The 24,146-nt window shown below is 42.2% G+C and overlaps 1 protein-coding gene across 2 annotated transcripts; it reads right to left on the bottom strand.

Annotated features, from left to right (window-relative positions):
- Positions 1–284: 284 nt before the first annotated feature.
- On the bottom strand, positions 285–22,157 carry KLHDC1 (kelch domain containing 1). Of its 2 annotated transcripts, XM_063159588.1 has the most exons (14): positions 21,928–22,157; positions 19,528–19,598; positions 17,754–17,871; positions 17,087–17,205; positions 15,565–15,643; positions 14,571–14,654; positions 13,732–13,815; positions 11,559–11,801; positions 9,328–9,386; positions 6,778–6,890; positions 6,266–6,338; positions 2,264–2,348; positions 1,538–1,590; positions 285–1,206 (listed from the first exon to the last, which is right to left on the bottom strand). In XM_063159588.1, the coding sequence occupies exons 1-14, from the start codon at positions 22,027–22,029 to the stop codon at positions 1,032–1,034; spliced, it is 1,458 nt and encodes a 485-aa protein (XP_063015658.1). In that variant the 5' UTR covers positions 22,030–22,157; the 3' UTR covers positions 285–1,031. The 2 variants fall into 2 exon arrangements, with proteins under 2 accessions (XP_063015658.1, XP_063015659.1); XM_063159589.1 differs by lacking the exon at positions 11,559–11,801 and having other exon boundaries at positions 21,928–22,152.
- Positions 22,158–24,146: the final 1,989 nt, after the last annotated feature.

Genomic DNA, 24,146 nt, shown 5'->3' with positions numbered 1-24,146 from the left:
AATTAACCCTGGAGGCAGCTGAATCAACCAAGTCAATCCCAAACCCCCAAAATCAGACCCTGGGGGCACCTGAGCCCCCCAAAATCAAACCTTGGGGCTCAGGGGGGCATCTGAACCCCTCCTAAAAATGAGGGGCAGGGAGTTCAGCACATAAAATGAGGCTGTTAAAATAACAAATCACAAAAATTCCTTTTTGAAACAAATTTGCTCCTCCCAAAGCTCTTTTCCCCAAATAATTAATTTTTACAGACTTTAAAACCATCAAAAACATGTCCAAATGCCTCTTGCTTCAACTCTCTATAAAATTTTAATGACTGTGCTCCTGTTAAGTAAATATTTGAAACAGAAAAATAACCAGTACTACATTTGCTTTTTTTTTTAAACAATAAATAAACAACTTTGTTGTTGTTGTTTTTTTAACAAGAATGAAATATAAACTTTGCACATCCAAAATACAATATACAACTTATTTCCAAAAGGATTTCCTGATGACAGAAACAGTAAAACCAGGTGATGAACTGAAGTTTTCTGATAGAGACCAGGTGGTGTTGCAGCTTTTTCTTCCAAGTTCCACAATTCCCAGATGGATTTTCCTATTTGGAGTGTGAGGTGTGAGGCTCCAGGGTTGGATTTTGGTCAGAGCCTGGTGGAACCAACACCTGGGGGTGGTAAATTTGTTACCTTTAAGATTGAAAAAGTGTGAACATCCCCAAGACACCGAGGTGAATTTATCTTTTTGGGGGTAAGGCCAAGGAGGGTTTTTAAATTCCAACCATATTTTATCCAGCTGAAATGGATCCTTCCAAAAGAACAAAATGTCCCCTTCCAAAAGAACAAAAGCTTGTGAGGGCTGTGTGGCCAAAACCACGAGGGCAGAGGTGAACAATTATTTAGAAATGAAGTTGGATCAGTTTTCCATAACACCGGAAACGAGAGGTTCCCAAGAAAAGGATTTGTTGTCAAAGTTCCCTCAGGAATCCAGCAGAGCTCTGGACAAGCCCTGGAGGTGTCCCACAGCTGCCTGCCCTGCCTCATGTGCTCTGCAGCTGGCTTTGTCTCTCAGTCTCAGCTTTCCTCTCCTGCCTGTGGGTCATGGCTGCCCAAAATGTGATTTTTTTCAGCACTTCCTGCACAAGTTTGGGTGGCAAACAGGGAATTTGCTTCTCCAAGAGAGCTGCGTTCTTCCCAATGCAGTCCAGACAAAGCCTGAGGAAGGGAAATAGAAAAAAAAAAAAGAAAAATTGAAGTAAATTATTTATATTCTACAAATGACACCTGGCAAAAGCTGATGTGCATTAATTACAGGTGTTAATTACAGGTGCAGGAATTACACAGCACCAGTGATTCAGCTGCTGTGCAGCACCACACACTGAAGGGCTCAGGTATTTCCTGAGGAGGAAATTGGGAATTTCACCCCATTTCTGCAGGGGCAGTTGCTGAAACAACACCTGGGGTGGTGGGAGGTGTCCTGCCCATGGAACACGAGGGGATTTCAGCCCAGCCTAAACCAGTCTGGGATTCTGTAACTCCAACTCACCTGAGCAGGGAATAAGGCTGAGTCTGAAATATCAACAAGTCACTGCAGTGACCCTGAGCAAGAGAAGAAAAGAACCATGAGAATGGCAAACAACTTACCCACATTAATGTCACATTTACTATCACATGATTTAGAAATATCCTCCTTGACCACGATTTATAAGGAACCTGAATTACAAATTCCTTTTTATTCTGTCAGTCAAGAAAGCCTCAGGTGGGGATTCCTCAGTAGTGTGTAAATTATAATTAATTTATAATCTGTGGTGTGTAAATTATAATAATTTCCTCAGTGGTGTGTAATTTGGAATGGTTTCAGTTACCAATTTGAGCAAAGCTTTAGAGCCAAACTCAATCTGATTTGGGATTTTTAAAAAATATTAATTAAAATCAATCAATTAATATATTTATATACTGAAGTTTTCCTATAGAGACCAGGTGATGTTGCAGCTTTTTCTTCCTAGTTCAATTAATTTTCTTCAATTAATATATTAATTAATATATAATATTTATTTCTTTATTTGCCCAGAGGTTTTGGACTCCCCATCTGTGGCAGTGTCCAAGGCCAGGCTGGATGATGCTTGCAGCAGCCTGGGATATTGGGAGCTGTCCCTGCCCAGGCAGGGGTGGATTAAATGGACTTTAAAGCCCCTCCCAACTGAAACCACTCCATAATTTGGTATTAATTATAATTATCCCAGTGATGGGATTTGTTGCTCAGGTTACTGACCGTGTCCATGAAGAGCAGATCATCCTTGCTGCCCCCAAACACCATCACTTCTCCCTCCTGCCCCAGGCAGGCTGTGTGCCACAACCTGCAACCAAACACACACAGTCAGTGCCCAAGGAACAAGGGCTTGGGGTTAGCAGCAAGGCAAAACCATTATTTCAGAGGTAAAAAATAACACCTTAAAATTTATTACTTGTTTGTTTAATAATATAAAGTAAGAGAGCAGTGTAACTCCCCAGCAGACCAATATATTTTGTCATTATTTGACTTTTCTGTATTCTGGGCATATCAACTTTGTCTTATTTATCACCACAGTGGAAAATTTTTTGGCAACTCTACAAACCAAGCTTTTGCCAAGCTTTTCCTTTTGCAATTTTCCACTTTCTTTGGTTCAGCAGTACAATTTTCTCGTGGCTTTCAGCCTGGGGGGTGCTCAGTGCTGACACTTGGATCTCCAGTTCTCCTGTTCCAGTCTTGCCCTTCCCCCAGAGAGTCTGGGATCACTTGCTGTGAGTCAGGAACTTCCAGCACACCAAGGGAGTTTGATCATAAAAACCCCACAAAAGCAAATCCTGACTTTAGAACTTGCAGAAAGATCCTGCCCCTTCAGCAGCCACCCCTGGTGGGGAGTTTATTTTTATTTTTCATGATTAGATTTTTCTGCTCTATCACCAGTGCTGATGGACTTTAAAGCCACTGAAGCAAAATCAAACACACCACCAAAGTTTCATGCAAAAATCAACGTTCCCACTTTCTCTCATCAGTCCTTAGCAGGTTCCTCACCTTTTCCCTTCCTCATACCTGTGCCAGATCTGTCTCTGCCTGCTCTGCATTAGGGAAATCTGGGCTTGGTCACGGAGAACACGGGGAAGCCTTTCCTGCCTGGGCTCTGCTGACATCCTAGCTCGAAACCTGAGGCTTTTCCTACTGCCTGAGAGCTCCTGGCCTCCCATGGGCTGCTCTAACTTATCACCTAAACATTCTAACAAAGCACGTTATTCAATCACACAGGGCTGCAGCACAACAGCATCACATGGCAATGACAACATGGGGACCCAGGGGTTGAACACTGGGGGCTCACTGAACCCAGCATGCAGAACTGGAACCCGTGGATGGAGGGAGAACAGGATTTTCTACAGTTATGGAATGAAAATATGGGGAATCCAAAGGTTAAACACTGGGGGCTCACTGAACCCAGCATGCAGAACTGGAACCCGTGGATGGAGGGAGGAACAGGATTTTCTACAGTTATGGAATGAAAATATGGGGAATCCAAAGGTTAAACAGTGGGGGCTCACTGAACCCAGCATGCAGAACTGGAACCCATGGATGGAGGGAGAAACAGGATTTTCTACAGTTATGGAATGAAAACATTGGGAACCCAGGGGTTAAACATTGTGGGCTCTATCCAACCCAGCATGCAGAACTGGAACCCGTGGATGGAGGGAGAACAGGATTTTCTACAGTTATGGAATGAAAATATGGGGAATCCAAAGGTTAAACACTGGGGGCTCACTGAACCCAGCATGCAGAACTGGAACCCATGGGTGGAGGGAGAACAGGATTTTCTACAGTTATGGAATGAAAACATTGGGAACCCAGGGGTTAAACATTGTGGGCTCTATCCAACCCAGCATGCAAAACTAAAATTCATGGCTGGAGGGAGAACAGGATTTTCTACAATTTTGGGAATGAAAACATTGGGAATCCAGGAATTAAGATTTGTATTTTATTTCAACCCAGCATGCAAAACTGAAATTGATGGACAGAGGGAGGAACAGGATTTTCTACAGTGATGGGAATAATAATATGGGGAATCCACAGGTTAAACATTTGGGGCTCTATTCAACCCAGCATGCAAAACTGAAATCAATGGACAGGGAAAAACAGGATTTTCTACCAACTTTGGGAATGAAAACATGGGGAATCCAGGAGTTAAAATTTGTATTTTATTTCAACCCAGCATGCAAAACGTTGGCTGAATAAAACTAATTGACAGGAAAAGGAATAGTGTTTTCTACCAGTTATGGGAATGAAAATAGGAGGAATCCAGGGGTTACAGTTTGTTTTCTATTCAACCCAGCATGCAAAACTAAAATTGATAGAGGGAGGAATAGTATTTTCTACCAATCATGGGAATGAAAACATTGGGAATCCAGGGCTTAAATACATGGTTCTGGAGTTCAACCCAATGCAAAACTAAAACTGATGGACAGAGGGAGGAACAGGATTTTCTACCAATCATGGGAATGAAAACATTGGGAATCTAGGAGTTAAAATTTGTATTTTATTTTAACCCAGCATGCAAAACTAAAATTGATGGACAGAGGGAGAACAGTATTTTCTACCAATTCAGGATCACCTGAGAAGGCAATTCTTTAGAAGTTGCTAAAAGTGGAGGTTGAAGGAAATTATTCTGTACAGAATTTAGGGAGGGAATCAGAGTTGCAGGAACATCAGGAAAAGACACTAATAAATTTCATTACAAAGTAAGAGAAATAAATAAAAGAACTACATACAGATGTATTACTCTGCATTTGAAGAGCAGCTGAACTGATTTAAAACTTTTCCAGCTGCAGAAAATACAAAGTTATGGAACAAATAGCTCACACTTAAGCTTCTGGTGTGGTTCCTTTTATCCCTGGACACATCCCAGTGTCACCTGCTGCAGGTGGCCCTGCCTTGGGGGATCTCCAGAGGTCCCTTCCCACCCTAACAATTCTGGGAATGGAAAAATCTGTGGTTTCCTGGAAAAACCCATGGTTTCCTGGGAAAATCCATGGTTTCCTGGGAAAACCTGTGGTTTCCTGGAAAAACTCATGGCTTCCTGGAAAAATCTGTGGTTTCCTGAGAAAATCCATGGTGTCCTGGAAAAACCCATAGTTTCCTGGGAAAATCTGTGGTTTCCTGGAAAAACCCATGGTTTCCTGGGAAAATCCATGGTTTCCTGGAAAAATCCGTGGTTTCCTGGAAAAATCCATGGTTTCCTGGAAAAATCCATGGTTTCCTGGAAAAATCCATGGTTTCCTGGAAAAATCCATGGTTTCCTGGAAAAATCTGTGGTTTCCTGGAAAAATCCATGGTTTCCTGAGAAAATCTGTGGTTTCCTGGGAAAACCCATGGTTTCCTGGGAAAATCTGTGGTGTCCTGGGAAAATCTGTGGTGTCCTGGGAAAATCCATGGTTTCATGGGGAAATCTCTGGTGTCCTGGGAAAATCCATGGTTTCCTGGGAAAATCTGGGCTTGGAAGAGTTTTTAGGGTAAAAAGCAGGAAAGTTGGTTTAGCTGTGGCTGTTGTGTTTCAGAGACAGCCCAGAAAAGGATAAAACAGGAAGAAAATTAATTTATTATTTCAGTAACAAGGCAGGGAGGAGCAGAGCAGAACTGGACATTTTTGTATCAGAAAAAAAATTGATATATTATGATATAAATATTGTAATTAAAAATACATTGTGCTAGATATTATGATATAAAATTGTGCTGGGAGTTCCTGGGTGAATGCAGGGAATGAATTCAATGAAAATCTGAATATTTACTATCCAGAGCAAATCAGTTCAATAGTTTTTTAACTTAGAAACACAGATCATGATTCAAACACTGGGTTCACACTCAATTTTGCTTTTGAACAATGAAAGAGGAATCAAGTTTTCCATGGTCTCTCCTCCCCTGTTTCTAATAATTTAGAAATATTAATGAGCTTGTATTGTTCTCCTTGGTTATTTATTCCTTCAAATTTTATGGTTTGATTATAGAACAGTAATTTGGTTACAGAGCACCAGGTCAGTTGGACACCCAGATCCTTCACCCAAAAAAAAGAAATCTTTTCATATAAAAAAGTATCAAATACAGAAATTAAAAATGAGGTATGAAGGCAAAAAAAGGTGTTAAAGCAAACTGCATTAATATTCTAAAATATTCTTTAAAAATACAGTTCAGGAATTTAAAACCTGGTTCATTTTGAAAAAGGATTCAATTCCAGCACACAAATTTCTGTTCCTGTACCTGGGCCTGCTCTTGGGCAGATGGGTGAGCTGCTTCCATCCATTTGTTGCAATGCTGTGGATCCAACCATCACCTGCAATGAGAGAATTATTATAATAATAATTATTATAAAGCTCATTAATGGGTTTTGGGATAAAAAATTGGCTTTTTGTTCACACAAGCAGCTCCAAGAGCATCTTTATTTAGGTAGCAGGAACATCAGCACTTTATGAAGCTGCATCCTTCACTCTTTGTGATTTAATGTTGTCCCAGAACCCTCCCTGCACTGAAATCTGGAATTAAAACACACCTAACCCTTTTATTTTGAGTCAATTGAGGAAATAATTTCCTCCCAGTGGGTTTGGCTGTGAAATCACTATTTATCTTCAAACGATTTTTGCCAATTTCAGTTTGTTTCATGGAAACAAGCTGCCTTTTCTACAAAAGCGACTCCTGCCAGCCACCCCAGCCCGTCTGTGTGATCTGAAATGCACAAGAGAATCAGAATTCCATTTTTACTGTCCATTACTCACTCAGAGGAACATTGTCAGAGCTTAGCCCCCCAAAAAGGAAAAGCCTGTCCTCCCCTATGGGGGTCAGCGTGTGCCAGGAGCGGTCCCTGGGCTTCTCTCCACTGATGTTAATCCTGGGGAAACACAGAAACAAACCCCAAATCTGCAGTCAGCGCTGAAATTGTTTCATGGTTTCATTTAAATTCATTTGGCAGGAAATTTCAGTTTGTCCTAGAGCCACCTTGGGTGTTTCCCAGTGCAAAGAGAGATTAAATACAGAAATAATTCCATGTACATGCAGGAAGAGTTAACTGAGATCAAAGGGATGAATCCTGAGGGGCTCCAGGCTCTCCACTCCGAGGGAAAGGATTTTAAATGACACCAGGATTTGTGGTTTTACCTCTGATCCAAAAGCTACCACCTCTCCAAGCTGGGCTCACCCAGACTGTGAAATAAATATCAGCAAAGGGGGGATTCCTAAGTACAGAACAGATGGAGGTTTGTGATTGATAAAATTCATTTGAAATCTATTTCAGCTGAGCTGTATTGAAATTGATTTTATTTTAGTTGGGTTTGCTTGAGAATGTGAACAGCAAAGATCCTGAGATCCCAAAATCCAGTTAATCAGAGATAATTAAACAGGGATTGCACAAGTGCCCTGCTCAATCTGGCACTCAAGGCCAAGCTGCAATTTTGTTTGAATCCAAGTGAAGAAAATAAACTTTTAAAATTGGCCAAGGGACAGCCTGGACTTTGATGGCTAAAAAAAAAAAAATCAAACAGATACTGATAATGGATAAAATTTCAATTTTCATGCACAAGAAATGATCTCAGTACCAGAAATAACCAATTACTGAATGACTTTAGTAGAGCTCAAGGCAGGGAAGGCAACTTGTGGGCAGTGCAGCTGAAATGAATTTTGCAATCTGCTGCTGGATGCTAATCCTGGGTTAGCAATTCCTTCAGAAAGCTGGGCAGAGCTGAGGAAGCAGAAAAACCTCCCCTGTTTAGTAAATAAAATCATTATTTATTAATAAATAATTATGAGATCCTTTTGTGATCAGAGTAATAAATAATAATGAATAAATACAAACACTTTATCTCCTGTGAGGTGCCAACAGCAGCAAACACTGAAAACTCTTTTTTTCCACCAATATCTTAATTTTTTTTCTTTTTTCAGTCTTAAATCTTTTTTTTCAGCCTCTCAAGGACTCTTTGCAGAGGTGCTGCAAGAGCTGAACAGAAGATTCCTAAATTACAGTGATCCAATACATAAATATATAAATAGAAATATTTATATGCAAATTTACAGTTGTTCAATATGTGAGTATATAAATATAAATATTTATATATAAATTTACAGTGATCCAATATAGAAATATATAAATAGAAATATTGATATATAAATTTACAGTGTCCAATATATAAGTATATAAATAGAAATATTGATATATAAATTTACAGTGATCCAATATATAAGTATATAAATAGAAATATTTATATATAAATTTACAATGGTCCAATATGTGAGTATAGAAATACAAATATTTATACATAAATTTACAGTGACCCAATATATAAGCATAGAGGGTTTTATATTTTTAATATATAAATTCACAGTGATCCAATATATAAATAGAAATGTTTATATATAAATTTACAGTGGTTCAATATGTGAGTATATAAATATAAATATTTTATATAAATTTACAGTGATCCAATATATAAATATATAAATAGAAATGTTTATATATAAATTTACAGTGGTTCAATATGTGAGCATATAAATATTTATATATAAATTTACAGTGATCCAATATATAAGCATATAAGTATTTCTATTTTTAATATATAAATTTACAGTGATCCAATATATAAATATGTAAATAGAAATATTGATATATAAATTTACAGTGGTCCAATATGTAAATATATAAATACAAATATTTATATATAAATTTACAGTGATCCAATATATAGAAATGTTTTTATATAAATTTACAGTGGTCCAATATGTAAGTATATAAATATAAATATTTTATATAAATCTACAGTAATCCAATATATAAGCATATAAGTATTTATATTTTTAATATATAAATTTACTGTGATCCAATATATAAATATATATTTTTTAATATATATACTATACTAAATAATGGATAAATCTTCTGAGCTTTTCTTGGATCACAGTATGGAAATAACTTGAATTTTGGAAAAATCTTCATTTTTTAAGGATTTCATGGCCTTTTATGGAAGAGACCTTTCCCAATTTGTGCTGTAACTCCAGCCATCAAACCCAGCATTACAAAAGCCCCAAAAGCTGGAATTCCACCTGGAGGAATGGAGGCAGGCTGCAAACGAGGGCTTAAATCCCTCCCTGCTGGGCGGCAGGAGAAGCTCAGTCTCCACCATCAAAATTCAATTCCATGGAAATCAGAGCCCAGCAGCTGAGGAGTCCCCAGACCCTCATTCTCCTCTTGGAAAAGCTGCAGGAACAGCTCTGGAGCTATTTAACAATATGTTTCCATCTTCTACATTCAGTTTGAAGGGTTACAAAAGCAAACTTACCTTCCAGACCAAGTCCAAGTGTCTAAATTCAGGCAGTGCAAATCATTCATTCTGGTTTGCTAAAACAAAGAAATAAAATCCCACTCGGGTTATTTTAGGCAAACAATAAACCAAATATTTCAGTGAGGCCTTCCTGGGACAGAATATTCCAAGCACCAATAGTTTGAAGAAATCTGTACCCACTTGCCTTAACATAAATCTGAATTATGAGGCAGATGAAAAGCTTTTCTCCTCACAAAAACCATGCAACACTCAGGAAAGTGCCTGGCAGAAATATTTCCAGTCATGCAACAGCACTACGGGGCCAATTTTAGCTTCTAAAAGTGAAGAATTTGTGGGACTTTATCCAGTTCCTGCAAATGTTTTTAATTTCCATCCACAGAACTCCTGGCAGGGCAGTGCAGAAGGTGTTTGACTCTCCTTGGCTCTGTGAGCAGAAGTTTGGATCCTCCTGTCTGGTCACTACTCCTTGGAGTATCCTGGTAGTGCTGTACTCTGGCTATTCCCAGAAATGTCCATCATTTGTGCTTTTCCCTCTTTTCCTTTCACCAAGTGACCACCAGCAAGGTTTATTGAGGACCCTTTAGCATTTGCCATTAAAATCAAATGGGAAATCTTCCCTCCTGCTCATCTGCCTGGGGTTGGAGATGGAGAAGGTGATAAAAGGATTTCTCTGCCTGCCTGGGAGCTGGGATTCCCCTGGGAGCTACAAACACCAGCTGGGAAGTAGGGAAATGGTTCTTGCCTTACCTTCCAACTCCTTTTCTCCCTGGGCAGTCCATAGATCTATTAGAAAAAGGATTTTTCTCCAGGTGCAGATCCTCTGAGGCAGAGCCAGGCTGACAGCAGGGCTGGTACCCAGCAGGGAGCTGAGGGAGCCCAGAGCTGCCCAGCACAGCTCTGGGAGATCTCTCAGGGATTTCAGGAATGCCACAACTCCTCTGCCAAGCACTGCCAACCCTGCTGGGCTGGGAGGGGAATGGGGAGCAGCACTTTGGGGAGGGACACAGCATAAACACAGCAGATTGTGAGGGTTTGGGGCATTGCCTAAAAACAACCTAAAAACAACCTAAACACAACCAAGTGTGGTCCAGCTGCCAGATCTGTCTTCCATGACTCCTCTCTCCACTTCCCTACTCCTTCCTTTGAAATCATGAGGGGTCAAATCATCCAAGCTGAAAGCAAAATGCAGTTGGGATCTTCTGGGGACAAACCCAACTTCCTGGCCTCTACAACTGGGAATAATCATGTTGGAGTAATCCAATTTGATATAAAGGATATCTACCAGAGAGTTGCTGCTATGGTGAAAATTAAGGTTTCAAGAGGATCCTGTTCAAGACCTCCTTGCTGACTTTCCTTTCCTGGGCATTAGGCAGAAGATGGAGAAATTCTCTTTCCTGCTCCCTGGGACATCAGAAAACCTTTGCATTCTCATGGTTCAACAGCTGGGCAGATGCAGAATTACAGCAAGCTCATTTGGGATCCAAAACAGCACCAAGTGTCCAAGACTGAGACTTTAACAAACAAAGCCCCTTCCTGCCCCAGCCCTCTCTGGGAAGCTGGAGCACAGAGTTTTACAGGAGCATCACTTGCACAGCTCCTCATGGATTTATCCTTCCTGCTCTAATTCATCATCCTCTGCCAATCCTAAAATGATTTTTAATTGGTTTAAGAGCACCAAGGCTCCTGAGAGGGCTGGAATTTCCCTGGAGCTCCAAGGGCTCCTGACACTCTGCTTATCTCTGCAAGTTGATTTCTGTGAGCTCAGTGCAGGTCAGCACCAAGAGAGGCTTTAAGGTTGCCCTTATTGCCAGGAATTCTGCAAGAGAGGCTTTAAGGGTGCCCTTATTGCCAGGAATTCTGCAAGAGAGGCTTTAAGGGTGCCCTTATTGCCAGGATTTCTGCAAGAGAGGCTTTAAGGGTGCCCTTATTGCCAGGAATTCTGCAGCTCTCCCTCCTGGATTTCCAAGCAAAAGCTACTCCAGCTCCAAGCTTTGCCAAGAGAAGGACTGCAGCTCCATGGATGCTCTGAGCTTGGCTGACAGCAAATACAAACATGCTGACATTAAGGCACCAGATGTGTGAAGAGCTGCTGCAAAGACTTTGGTTTATTTACCTCATTCTCAACATGAAACTTTTCCACTTCAATCAAACAAAAGACTCACATCAACTTCTGGACTAACTCTCCTTCCTTCCCACTTTCTCCCATTTCTGTTTTTCCAGGGGCTTACCTGAAGGAACTGAGTCCACATAACACTTCTGAGCCTGTTTTCAAATGATTCCTGGTACAACTGATTCTCATCATCATCATCACCATCATCATCATCATCTTCTTTTACCAGTTCTAGCTCCAAGTTTGGAAAAAGGTGCCCTTTCCTCCCAGAAAGATGAATAGGAGAAGCCTCATGACACTTCCTGGCCCTTTCTGGTTCCTTGCAGAGCCTTTTCCCTGGGAAGATTTGTATTATGGTGAACTAGAAGGAGAAGGAGGAGCAGAGCAACCCCATGTTTGCTCCTCAATTTCTGGAGAAAAGCAAAACTTCATCCTTTGGGCAGGAATTATTCCTGGGGTCAGGAAATTGAGTGGTTTCCTGCTGTCTTTAGCTTTTTCTTTTCATGACTTACATGAATTCCTCAAGCCCCACTGAATGTTCCCTCACCTTTTTTATGTTTCCTTCCATTTATTTCTAGGACAGGAAAATGGATCAATAATGAGAATTACACTTGCTGCTCTCCTACAGAATTACACACAGCTTTCCACAATTTCTCTCTTCTCTGACACGGCTTCCCAAGTGCTTTCACTGAAATTTAGCAAGATTTTAAGGAAGCTGAAGAAAAAAAAAAACCTTTTAAGATCAGAATGCTGCAGTCAAACAGAAGCCTGAGGGTAAATGCTGTGAGGGCAGTGCAGGATGAGAGGTGAGCTGCAGCTAAATGAGAATTGCAGTGGCAGAGGCTGCAGGGGAGCCCAGCTGGGGCTGGAGAGCAGCTCAGGGGTGCAGCAAGGCCGGGGTGGGCACAGAGCCCTGGGCATGAGCTCTGTGTGCTCAGGAGGAGCTGCCAGGGCAGCACAAACCACCCCAGGCACCTTTACACCCCCACATTTGGGGATTTTCCTCCCAGCTCCCTGAGGGAGGAGCAGGACTGGGCTGTGAACAGCTGTGAGCACACAGCACAGGGCTCACATAACTCTGATTTTTCACTCTCCTCCAATCTCTTGATTTCCTTCAGTTATCTGCAAACCCACTTTGGCCAAAGCTCTGGGAGGTGCTGAGTGCAGCTCTCTCAGGCTTGAGGAACAATTTCAGGGATCCTGAATCAAAGGTCACATCATGGCAGGAACAAACAGGATCCATTTCAATTCTTTGCTTTTCTGTTTGCTCTGGAAAGGCACTTAAATAAAAACTTCCTGCAGGTGGGAAGTGGCTGGACACGGTGTGGTCACTCTGAGCAGCAGGAGTGCAAGGAGTGCAGATTAGAAAGGAATGTTCCAGCAGGAAAATCAGGGAATGGGGAACAAAGGGCAGTTTTACACTGCCCTGTTTGCCAGGGTTTGGGAATACAGGGCTGAGGCTGTGGCAGCTTTCCAAGGTGGAGCTGGAATATGTTCATTCCCAAACTAATTCCTTCTCTTTTTTAGGGCACAACTACGGGAACACAGCACTGGGGGCTCTCAGAAGCTTCTTCACTGTCAATTTTGGAGATAGAAAACATCCAGGCTCATCCTCTAGCTGAGTAGGATTAAAGGATCTAAATCAGCTGTAGTGAAAAGAGCTGAAAACTTCCATTAAAATAAAACACAAGAGTGCACAGTCACTGAAACTGGGAGGTTTTAACTTGCCTTACAGGATCTGTTTCTCACATCAGTGCTTCAGCAGAGAGGAACTGAGCAGAAAATCTCCTTTAATTAGCACTGGAGAAATTCCAAGTGCTGCTGAGAGGTTTGAGTATCTCCCTGCTTTAATCAGGGGGGTGGTGCCTGTGGCTTGTTTCAGTTAGAAAGTGTCAGGGAGAGTAAAAATTACACAGCCACATCCAAGCCTAAATTATTTATGCACAGATTGCATCCTTTTGTCCATGACCTCTTCCAGACATCTCTATGTCAGTCACTTATGTGCAAAAACTGGCAAAATTCAATTAGAAAGCCAACTCAAATCTGTTATTTACCACACAATCATCTGTGGTTTACCTTTTCTGGGACAATCATTAATATTATAGACTGAAATATTCTTCTTTTTGTAGAGGGTGATGACAAGCAGCATCCTGCATACAGAGCCCTGAACACCCAGGTTAGGCCAAAAGCATTTGGGATTTTTTTTTCTTACTACAAAATGACAAGAAAAAAAGAAAAAAAACAAAAACTTCCAAAAGAATAAGATGACTGCTAAGAAAATATTGAATTACCAGCACTCGTCCTCCAAAGATGTAACCTTTGTTTCCCAGCACAGCACATGTGTGAGCTGCTCGAGGCTGAGGTGGATCTCCACCCTGAAAGAACCAAAATAATCCTTCAGAACACCACAAAACCTCCTGGACAGTTTTATTTGCTGATCTACAAACCATCAGGAAAACCTCTGGAAATCACATCTTAAAATTTGACGTTATATCCACGTGCCAAAAAGTCCTCCCTGTGTAAATCAGAACTGAAGGTGGCAAAACTGAAGGTGGCTTTTACTTTGCAATGGGAATTTCACATTTTGCATTTGGTTTTAGAGGGATTTTAGAACATCCCAAAGATCATAAAAAGCTGCCAGACACTCTTTAAAAGATACAACTTCTGCTGAGTTCTTATATAAACTCAGCTGGGTTTTATGAACTTTGGGGAATATTTTCATCTCAATGAGGCAGAGCTCTGCTGTGAGAGGTTTTCCATGGGGATTGTACAGGGATTCAGATTTGCAGATTTCCCTCTGCTGGGAAAACTGGGAATGTTCCCTGGAGAGGAGAAGGCTCCAGGGAGAGCTCAGAGCCCCTGGCAGGGCCTGAAGGGGCTCCAGGAGAGCTGCAGAGGGACTGGGGACAAGGGATGGAGGGACAGGAGCCAGGGAATGGCTCCCAGTGCCAGAGGGCAGGGATGGGTGGGACATTGGGAATTCCCAGATTTCCTGGGCTGCCCCTGGCAGTGCCCAAGGCCAGGCTGGACACTGGGGCACCCTGGGACAGTGGGAGGTGTCCCCAATTTCTAGAGCACAATCATGATTTAAAACTCAGTAAAATCCAAATTGAGACTAAAAACCACTCACTCGAATTGTTGGCTGAGACCAAGTCTGTGTGGTTGTATCAAAAACATGAACATCATTGTGCCATCCCCAGAATATCTGTCCTTCCTAAAAAAAAAAAAAAAGGAGAAATTTAAAAAAATATATATTTTATTTTAAATATATGTATTTTATTTTAAATATATATATTTTATGTTAAAATCTTGCTGCTTATTGAAGGATACAAACCTGGAAGGGATCTGTCCAAACAGAAATTACACTAAAACAGGCAATTTGATGGAAATGTGTGGTGATATTTTAAGGATGCTGCAGCAGCTCAGATCCACCTGAGGGCCAGCAGCACCCAGGGATGTTCAGGCTGTGACACCTCAAAATTGGCCTTGGGCCCCAACATCAGACACTGCAGCAAATTTCACCTGCTAAATTTCATTGTAACACACTGAGAAATTGTAAAAAACCAATCCTTGGGTAGCAGTCTTTAATATTTGATGTCAGGAGATTTCTGTCAATGCTCTGCTCAGTCATCTTTGTATTAATTTTAAGAAATTACTGTAGGAAAGTTGATAATCCAGGCATCTTTCTGGAAAATAAACTCAATAAATTAACTCAGAGTATTTGTCAGCTAGACTTGGGAAGCTATAAATTCCCTGACGTTACTCCAAAGAAGTAAACTATAAAAATTATTACATTTAATTATACAATTTATTTAAATTTTCTGTGATTTTCAGCTTTAAAATATGCCTTCAGATTAAAATCCAGCATTTAATTCACTGCACTCCAAGGCCAGCACTGGCAGTTTGGAATATGTGGAACAACCACCCCTCCCAACGTGCAGCATCTGGAATTTCAAACCTCAATTTCAAATTTCAATCGGAATTTCAAACCTAAAAAAGATTCCAAATTTGCATTTCTGCTGATGCTATAAATAAAAGAAAAATCAGATTTTCATGCTCATCAGGGATGATAAAAATGATTTTTTTTTAATCAGAAATGAGTGGGAATGGGGGAAAGCTCTTACCCAAAAGGCATCGTGGACATCGAAGCAGTCACTGAGCTCGTTGTGCCTCCTGCAGCCATAACCTCCAAAATAAATCAGCCTGAAACATCAAAACCAGCTCAATCTTTTGGAAACAAGATTAAAATGATGAATATTTTGGGTTATGCTGCACTGGCAGAGATACCAGCAATGAGAATATTTTGTGTTGCAGCTGAAGGTGCAAACCCAAACAAGGGGAAGGGCACAGCCCTCAGCAAACCCGACTGAAAGCACACCAGGAAATGACTGCAGACACCTCAAAGTCTCTGCTCCTTTCTCCAAAAGTTCATTTCCAGTGCTGTTCTCAGGCAAAAATGGAAATAAAACCCAGGACAGTGAAATGCCTCCTCTCCTAGTGAAGTTCCTGTGCTCCTGCTGCATTTTTTATTTTCTGTGTCCAATTTTTGGCAAGAAATGTTCCCCAGGTTTGTCCCACAGGACACAAACAGTTTTTTTTTTGGCTTAAAATTAAATTTTTCAACCAAGCACTACAGAAGGATCCTCACACAGCTCCCAGCCCAATATTCCACCCAGTAAAGGGCCACTCATAAATAATCTTTATTTACATCAAAAGGTTCCACTCTATTATCTGAAGCAGGTGATTTTCTCAGCATGCAGGTGACACAATGCTTTGAATAAATGCATTTAATTTTGAATAATCTTGTGTTAAAGCTAGGGAGTTGTTCAAATATCTGTACTTCCCTAGCTCTGCAGTTAAATTAGAATTACTAAACCAAGATCTGGCACCCAGGGGCATTGCACAGTTATACAAAACCTCTTTAGATGTGGAGTCCAGAAAGAAATAAATCATTTCCATCTGATAATGTGCACTATAAATCACATTCTGACCTGTCTGTAACACATTTAATAATAAATCACTGACAGGGCACCTGCTTGTGATCACTTCTGCCTCATTATCCAGACATTTCCCACAACAAACAGAAAGTCTGGAGTATTTCTGTTTTCTAAACACTCTCAGTCACTTTTCCAACACAAATGTCCAGGCTGACTCAGCCTTGCAAGATAAAGATAATCCCTGAAATGCCTCTGCTGTTAAAATCCTTGGAAATCCACTGAATGGATTTATTGCAGGGAAATGGAATGCTTCAAATAATGAATATTGCAGAGAAAGTAATTTTATACTGTTTTTTAATATACTTTTAAATATACTTTTTAAATAATTATATACCTTTTTAATGTGTTAAAATCATCTAATAGATGCATGATTGCTTTCTAAAGTGTAAAACATTCCACAAATTTGCCCTAAATCTCCCAGCCCTCTCCTAAAATGGGGTTTTATTTACCATTCGTTCAGCTCACCATTTATTTACCATTGGCTCATGTGAGGAAACTCTGCTACAAAGTTATTACAAAATCTCCCAGCAAGTCAAGCTAAAAATCAGAGTTTCCTCCACCCCAACCCTGAGTTCTCTTCACTTTTTAACCCTTTCTCTCTACAATTAAGACAAATCACATATTTTTAATATTTTCAGTATTTTTGTACCTGTTTTTGTACACCCAGCAGGAGAGTTTGTCCCGAGGTGTGGGAGGTTGACCTTTAAAATTTGTGATTTTTTTCCACCTGTAGGTTCCGGTTTTTGTTCTCAAATTGACATAATAGAGCTTGAAAGGAAAGAAAAATGACAATGTTTTCAGAAAAACCACAAATCAGCACCAGAAAAAACAACCCACCACCCCCAGAAGGCTGGAAATAAAAGAGGAACTGGCAGTGGGTTTAAAATGGGAAATACACCACAAAAATAAAGTGGAGAATTGGCAGAAAGTTTCAGCAGAGGCTCCATTTCACTGATTTTCTAGTCAGACTAGAAAATTTCTAACTTTATTTCTATTCAATGATTAAACAACTCATTTAATCTATTTTCTTAATTGTTTTCAGTTACAAGGAAAGCTGGTAGCTCTATTTTAACCTTAATTATTACCTGATTATTTAAAGCAGTGAATTGCTATCAAAGAGCAAAAAGAGATTTTCAGAGATTAGTCCCAATTTAGGTTGTCAGAATATTTTTAAAAAACCAATTGGGAAAGCAGTGGCATAAATATAGAAGGTTTCAATAAATAAAAATTTCTCTTTAATTCAAATAAAAAGACACCAGATGAGCAGTATTAGTACTTATAAAAATACAATGTTATGGAAAAAAAGAATACAATACCCTATTGCTGTATCCTCTGTCATCAAATCCCCCAAAAATGTACAGCTTGCCATTGATACTGGCCCCACAGCTGCCTGACATGGAGGTGGGTAACTCCCCTTCCATCAGGTGCATTGTCCTGCAATTTAAAAAAAAATACATTAAACCCCTTCCAAGCTGGCAAAATGGAACAATCCCAAAGAGATTTATTCAGAATTTTTAGATTTCAAGGTGAAAATCCAGTTTGGGCCATAGGTAGGAGCTGCAGGTGAAGTTGGACTCCTGTGGTGGAAGAGAAATCCCAGGCGGATGTTGGGTGTCTCTAAAGTTTTTTGATTTTTTGGAGGTGAAATTCACATTAGGAAAGCTTCAGTAGAGCTGAAACATTAATTATTCAGAATGTGCAAACATTATTAACTCCAGGAACTCCTGAAATGAGAATCTGGCAGTGCTGGCATGTCAGAAATGGAAAACTGAGGAGAGCTCAGGCAGGCCAGGAGATCCTGGTTAAACAGAACCTGGAAAATTCTGTTTAAGCCTGATCCCTCTGCTGATCCCTGGGAGCACAGAAAGGAAAAGCAAGGAGTGTGAAAGGCTTTGGGCAGCCCTTCCCACAAAAAGGGACAGCAAACTGGGGTCATGGGGGAAAGAAATGGGGGAAAAGGGGCAAGAGAGAAAAAGGGGAAAAAATGGGGCAAGGGAGAGAAAGGGGGAAAATGGGGCAAGGGAGAGAAAGGGGAAAAAAATGGCACAAGAGAGAAAAAGCGGGAAAATGGGGCAAGGGAGAGAAAGGGGAAAATGGGATGAGAGAGAGAAAGGGGAAAAATGGGGCAAGAGAGAAAAAGGGGAAAAATGGGGCAAGAGAATGGAGGGAAATGGGAGGAGAGGAAAGGGGAGAAAAGAAGGGAAGGGAGAAAAGGAGAAGGGGAAGGGAAGGAAAAAGGAAAGGAAAAAGGAAAGGAAAAAGGAAAGGAAAGGAAAGGAAAAAGGAAAGGAAAAAGGAAAGGAAAAAGGAAAGGAAAAAGGAAAGGAAAGGAAAGGAAAGGAAAAAGGAAAGGAAAGGAAAGGAAAGGAAAGGAAAGGAAAGGAAAGGAAAGGAAAGGAAAGGAAAGGAAAGGAAAGGAAAGGAAAGGAAAGGAAAGGAAAGGAAAGGAAAGGAAAGGAAAGGAAAGGAAAGGAAAGGAAAGGAAAGGAAAGGAAAGGAAAGGAAAAAGGAAAAAGGAAAAAGGAAAAGGAAAAAGGAAAAGGAAAATGGAAGACAAAAAAGGGGGAAGAGGGAAACAAAAAAGGCGGGGTGGGGAAAGAAAGTGGAGGGAAAGAGAAAAATGGCAGGAATAGAAGTGGAAGGAAAAAGGGCAAGTTCTGAGTTATTTTTGGGAGGAAAAAAGAAAGTGGAAGGAAAGAGAAAAAGGGGAAGTTATTGTTTGAGTTGCAATGCACATGGAATTAATACCAAAATAATAAACACATAACTGTAAGTGGATCAAGAGCTCAAGCAGCCAGTGTTGAACTGTTCTAACATAAAAGTGAATGTAACAAACCTCAGCCAGAACAAACTGCCAGGTAAAGGCAGCTGTGCTAACAGAGCCTGCAGCCACCCTGCCCTTGCACACAATAATTAATTCACCTTCAGCAGGGTTTGTTTCCTGGGGTTCATTTGCCAGTCCAGCTCTGTCCCTCATGCTGACATTAAACACCTGCTGTTTAACATGCCCAAAGTCCCTGAAGGCTTTTCCTGCAGATCTGTGACAAAAATCAGCTTTAGGTGATAATTTAATATAAATGTGCCACTCACCAGAGCCCGCTGTCCATGTCATAGATCCAGAGCTCATCACTGGGCAGATAAACTTCATTTTCTTCAATGGACTGAAAGGGGAACATTGAAATGTTCAGTCAGTTCTGCTTTTTGTGGTTTTACATGAAATGCCAAGCCAGGTTACTGAGCAACACTGAATGATCTCAAGGAAACCAGAACTCACACCCCAGTGTTACTGCTCTGATCAGAAATTAATTTATTTTAAAATAAACAACTCATTCCTCCTCAGGACTGCTCAATAAAGGCACAGATTGAACAACTTCACATTTTGCCAAGAAAAGATGTGTAACAACATCAACCAGATCTGAAACTCCTGAATTAAAACTCATTTAGGTACTTTTGATCAGGAACTGTTTCCATTGGCATTATGGACAAATAAAAAATAGAACATAAACAGTGGAATGAAAACTCAAAAAGTTACTTGCAGCAGTAACTTGAAAGACCAAGGTGTCAAATATAAAGAAGAAAATGAATTCTTCTGTGGAAAAAAAAGATTTATGAAGAGCCCCGAACAGAGGTCATTAAGAAAGGAAAATAATTTGGGAAATAATGATGAGGGAAAAACAACAAACAGGAGAGGAAGCCCCCAAAAAATGCAGTGAGTAACAAGTACAGCATTAATTACTGCCTTGGCACCAGGAAGAAATGAAAGCCTGGCAGTGAGTAAGCAGCCAGAGTCAGTACACAAATAAAAACTGGCTCAAAACAAAACAAACGTGAGCAAGTTAAACACAAAACTGCAATTTAATTAGTGCCAATCCAGTTACTGCTATTGATGACCTGCCTTCACGTGATGCTTTGTTATGAATTTCTCACTGTGGAAGGTGCCAGGCAGGCAGGTTCATGCTATTTGTGGTGATTTATTCTGCAGGCAGCCCTGCTCGGCTGTCACACACCCTGGCAGGCTCTGCACGGGGCTCAAGCTGTCTCTGTTTAACCCGGAGGTGTCCCAGGCCGAGCACCTGCTCCTGAAGCAGCTCTGAGCAAACACCCCATGCCAAAAATAAACTTGGCTGGGCAGGAGTCCAGCAGCAACACGTGCAAGATGATTTATCTGTGCAAAGGGCTGCCTACAGAGCAACAACCTTCATAACACTTTCAACAGATAAATACGGAAAATTACTAAGAACCCTTGCAAAGTTTATCTGCTGAAGTTCATATACACTGTTTTGAATGTGCCACGAACCCACAATTTTTTATTAGAAAACTTTTAAAAACGTTGTGCTCAGTAGTTCAACCTCTATTTTAAAGACCAGAGCATAAAAACAACTAAAGATTACCAGCGATTATGGGGATATTTATTTCTACAGAGTATTGTGGAGTTGAAATCCAGGAGTTTCTCACTAGAGTTCTTGGCTTGAGTACAGAAAGACAAGTTTTGAACACTTTAAAGTTACCTTAGACCATAAGAAATATATAGAGAATATTTTATATAGAATAGATATATAAAGGATTATAGAACATATATACATAGAATATGAAGTATTCTGCACATATATATTCTATATATATAGAATATGAACTATCTTTATAGAAATAACAGTTTGCACCTGCTCAAGACCAGGAATTACACCAAGCACAGGTATTTGCAATTTTATGGCCAATGTGCACAGACAGACAAGATGAACAGAAACAGAAAAATAACAGGTAAAACGAAGTGGATGTATTTGATGTAGTTGGGTTGTATTCATAGAGTTAAAAGACACAAGGATTTACTTATGACAGAAGCATAAGCTTCTTTTTATGAAAAAAAAAATAAATTAAATTGTGGGTGGGTTTCAGCCTGCCACCAGTTTGTTTTGGAGGTGACAGCAGCGCTTTCTACGGGAGGAAAACGCGCTGTAAGCACCGCACAACAACTACCAAACAAAAAACACAGGGACTCAGCAGCGAGAACACGAATGACACCCTGGAAAAGCTGAGCCACAAATTACAGCGTCAAGGTTTGAAGGGAGACGCGCTGAGGAGCGAAGGACGGGCGGCTTGGAAGGAGCGAACCGGCTCCACCAGCCCTGCCCCACACGGGCGAGCGGGGCAGGAGGAGGGCGCTGATCGCGCGGGGAAAGGCTGGAGGGACGAGGCGACCGGAGCGGCACCGCCGTCCCCTCAGAGCCGGCACCGCCGTGCCCTCAGAGCCGTCCCTTCAGCGTCTCCCGCCCGTCCCCTCAGCGCCGTCCCCGCCGTCCCCTCAGCGCCTCCCGCCGCCATTCGAACGGCGCGCGGCCGCCGCAGCCAATCAGCGCCCGCGCCACAGCCCCGGGCACCCGCCGTGGGCTGAGGGCCGCCGGGGGGACCCCCCTGCCCTGCCCGGGGCTGCTCCGCTCCCCGCGCCCCGAGCCCGCTCCCGCCGCTCCTCGCCGGCTCCCCTGCCCGCCTTACCACGTATCCTCCCCACACGTAGAGAAAGTTGCCGTCCACCACGGCGCAGTGGCCGCTGCGCTCCTCGGCCACGCAGAACTGATCCGCGGGGTCCGCCGCCATCTTGGGGGGGAGGAAGAGGAGGAGGAGGAGGGAGGAGGAGGAAGCGGCTCGGCCGCCTCAGGGCTCGCGTCCCGCCACCGCCTCCTCCGGGTGAAGCTGCGGCTCCGCCGCCGGTCGCTCCCCTGGGGCGGACGGGAAGCGAGGAGGGTCCAAAGTGTGGGGCGGCACCCGGCGCGCGTCGGGGTGGGAGCGGACGGGGCGAGCGCGCTGCCCGCGGTGCCGGGCGGCGATGCCGGGCAGCAGTGCCGGACCGAGGCGTGAGGCGGAATAACCCGTGCGGGAGGATGTGAATAATGCGGGAGGATGTGAATAATGGGCGCGAGAGGAAGAAAGAAGCTTCGGGGATAGGAGAGCTAAACGCAAACCACAAGGCGAGAAGGGAGGGAGGAGCTGGGTCCCAAAGCGGGACGGCGTTTAAGGCTCCGGGCAAGGGCACGGGGTGATGGACAAGGGAGAATGGCTTCACGCTGCCAGAGGGCAGGGATGGGTGGGAGACTGCGAAGGAATTCCTGCCTGGGAGGGTGGGGAGGGGCTGGGCTGGAATTCCCAGAGCAGCTGTGGCTGCCCCTGGATCCCTGGCAGTGCCCAAGGCCAGGCTGGACACTGGGACACCCTGGGACAGTGGAAGGTGTCCCTGCCATGGCAGGGGTGGAATGAAATCGACTTAAATGTCCATTTCAACCCAAACCATTCCGTGTTCCTGTGGATTCTGTGATAAGGCAAGCACAGCAGGACTCCCTGTCTCTCTGAAGGTGAGACAAGCCAGAAGCAGCAGCTATGAAATAGTACCTGATAGTAATTAAACAGCTGGACAGTTCCAGTTCTTACTCTGTTTTATCGACAACTGACCCCGTTCCAGCTGAACTCTGTGTCCGGCTGAATGAATGGAATTCAAAATAAAACAGGTACAGCTCTTCAGAAATAGGAGAGTAGAACGTGGGAGAAATGTGCACTTTAGCATCCTATGAAAGGGCACCAGAAAATAATTGTCAGGATTTTCTTGTGACGGTAGGACACACTTCCTCTGTTGGATCTAGGGGGGGAAATGTTAATTATACATTTTATATACATTGATAAATATATATTATATTTATATAATAATATATATATAAATGTTGATGATACATAATATATACATTGATAAACTGGTAATATTAATCACAGACTCTCCTGAACTGGAAGGGACCCCCAGGGATCATCCAGGGCCTGGCACAGCTCCAGGTATTCTCTCAGTGGTGACACAGAGATCAGGACCTGTCCTGAGCTCAAAATGAGGCAAGGGACTGTTGGTGCATTAGGATGGTGGTTAAAATGCAGGAGCCAGCATTGGGAAGAGGTGAAAAAGCCATGGGAAGCAGACAAACTCTATCCACAGAACTCTAGGTCAGGTAGAGCTGCCATGTGCTCTCTCAGGAGATGGGATTTTGCCAGTGGAGCAGTGACAGACATGGAAATGAGCTGTTTGTCAGCGTAACAAAACAATTCCGTGGATCCAGGCAGATCCACGCTGGCTGATCTGGAGCTCTGGGCTCTCTCCAGTCCCTCTCCAGCTGCTGTGATGTCCAGCAAAGCCACAGGAGGTGACAGAAACAAAGATCTGGGCCCGGCTTGCAGAGCTGCAGATGGCTCAGTGGAACACAAGGCTGCAGCTCACACTGGAATACTTTTATATCTCTGGTGGGAGGCTCCAGGCAAGCCAAGAGAGCCCCCAAATGCAGCAGGATGCTGTAGGAGTGTGCTTTGCATTCCCTGGTTGGTCACAGCTTCAGAGGAAACTATTTTTGGACAAGGGGCACGTCCCTTCTCCAGGTGCACCTTCCTTCATGTGGCGAGACAGGAGCTGAATGGCAGCATCAGGTTTTCTTAGAAGGAGAATAAGCAGTAATTTTAGCAAATGAAGGTACTTATGTAAGAATTTGGCTTATAATGTGCACCTAGCTGCATGCCTGTGACAAAAAATGAATCATATTTCCTGCCAAAATAGCTGAGACCTGTCAGATGGCAGCTTTGTCTGAAGAGAGCAGCAGCAGCTTCACCCATGAGCTCACTCCCCGACGAGGAGCAATTATAAATGATGCAGTTGAGAATGAAAATAGCTGACATTTTCTGTCTGTCTG

Source organism: Melospiza melodia, chromosome 6 (genome assembly GCF_035770615.1).
Source record: "Melospiza melodia melodia isolate bMelMel2 chromosome 6, bMelMel2.pri, whole genome shotgun sequence".
Lineage (NCBI taxonomy): Eukaryota > Metazoa > Chordata > Aves > Passeriformes > Passerellidae > Melospiza > Melospiza melodia.
The sequence above is the reverse complement of the archived record's forward strand: the minus strand, read 5'-3'. Positions and strand labels throughout refer to the sequence as shown.

Excerpts from the sequence above, each read along its gene's own strand:
- KLHDC1 (XM_063159588.1), bottom strand. The coding sequence starts at position 22,029 with ATGGCGGCGGACCCCGCGGATCAGTTCTGCGTGGCCGAGGAGCGCAGC. Across the intron at positions 17,872-19,527 it reads GACATGGACAGCGGGCTCTG|GACAATGCACCTGATGGAAG; the intron begins GTGAGTGGCACA and ends TTTAAATTGCAG. Across the intron at positions 13,816-14,570 it reads GGTCTCAGCCAACAATTCGA|GGTGGAGATCCACCTCAGCC; the intron begins GTGAGTGGTTTT and ends TGGTTCTTTCAG.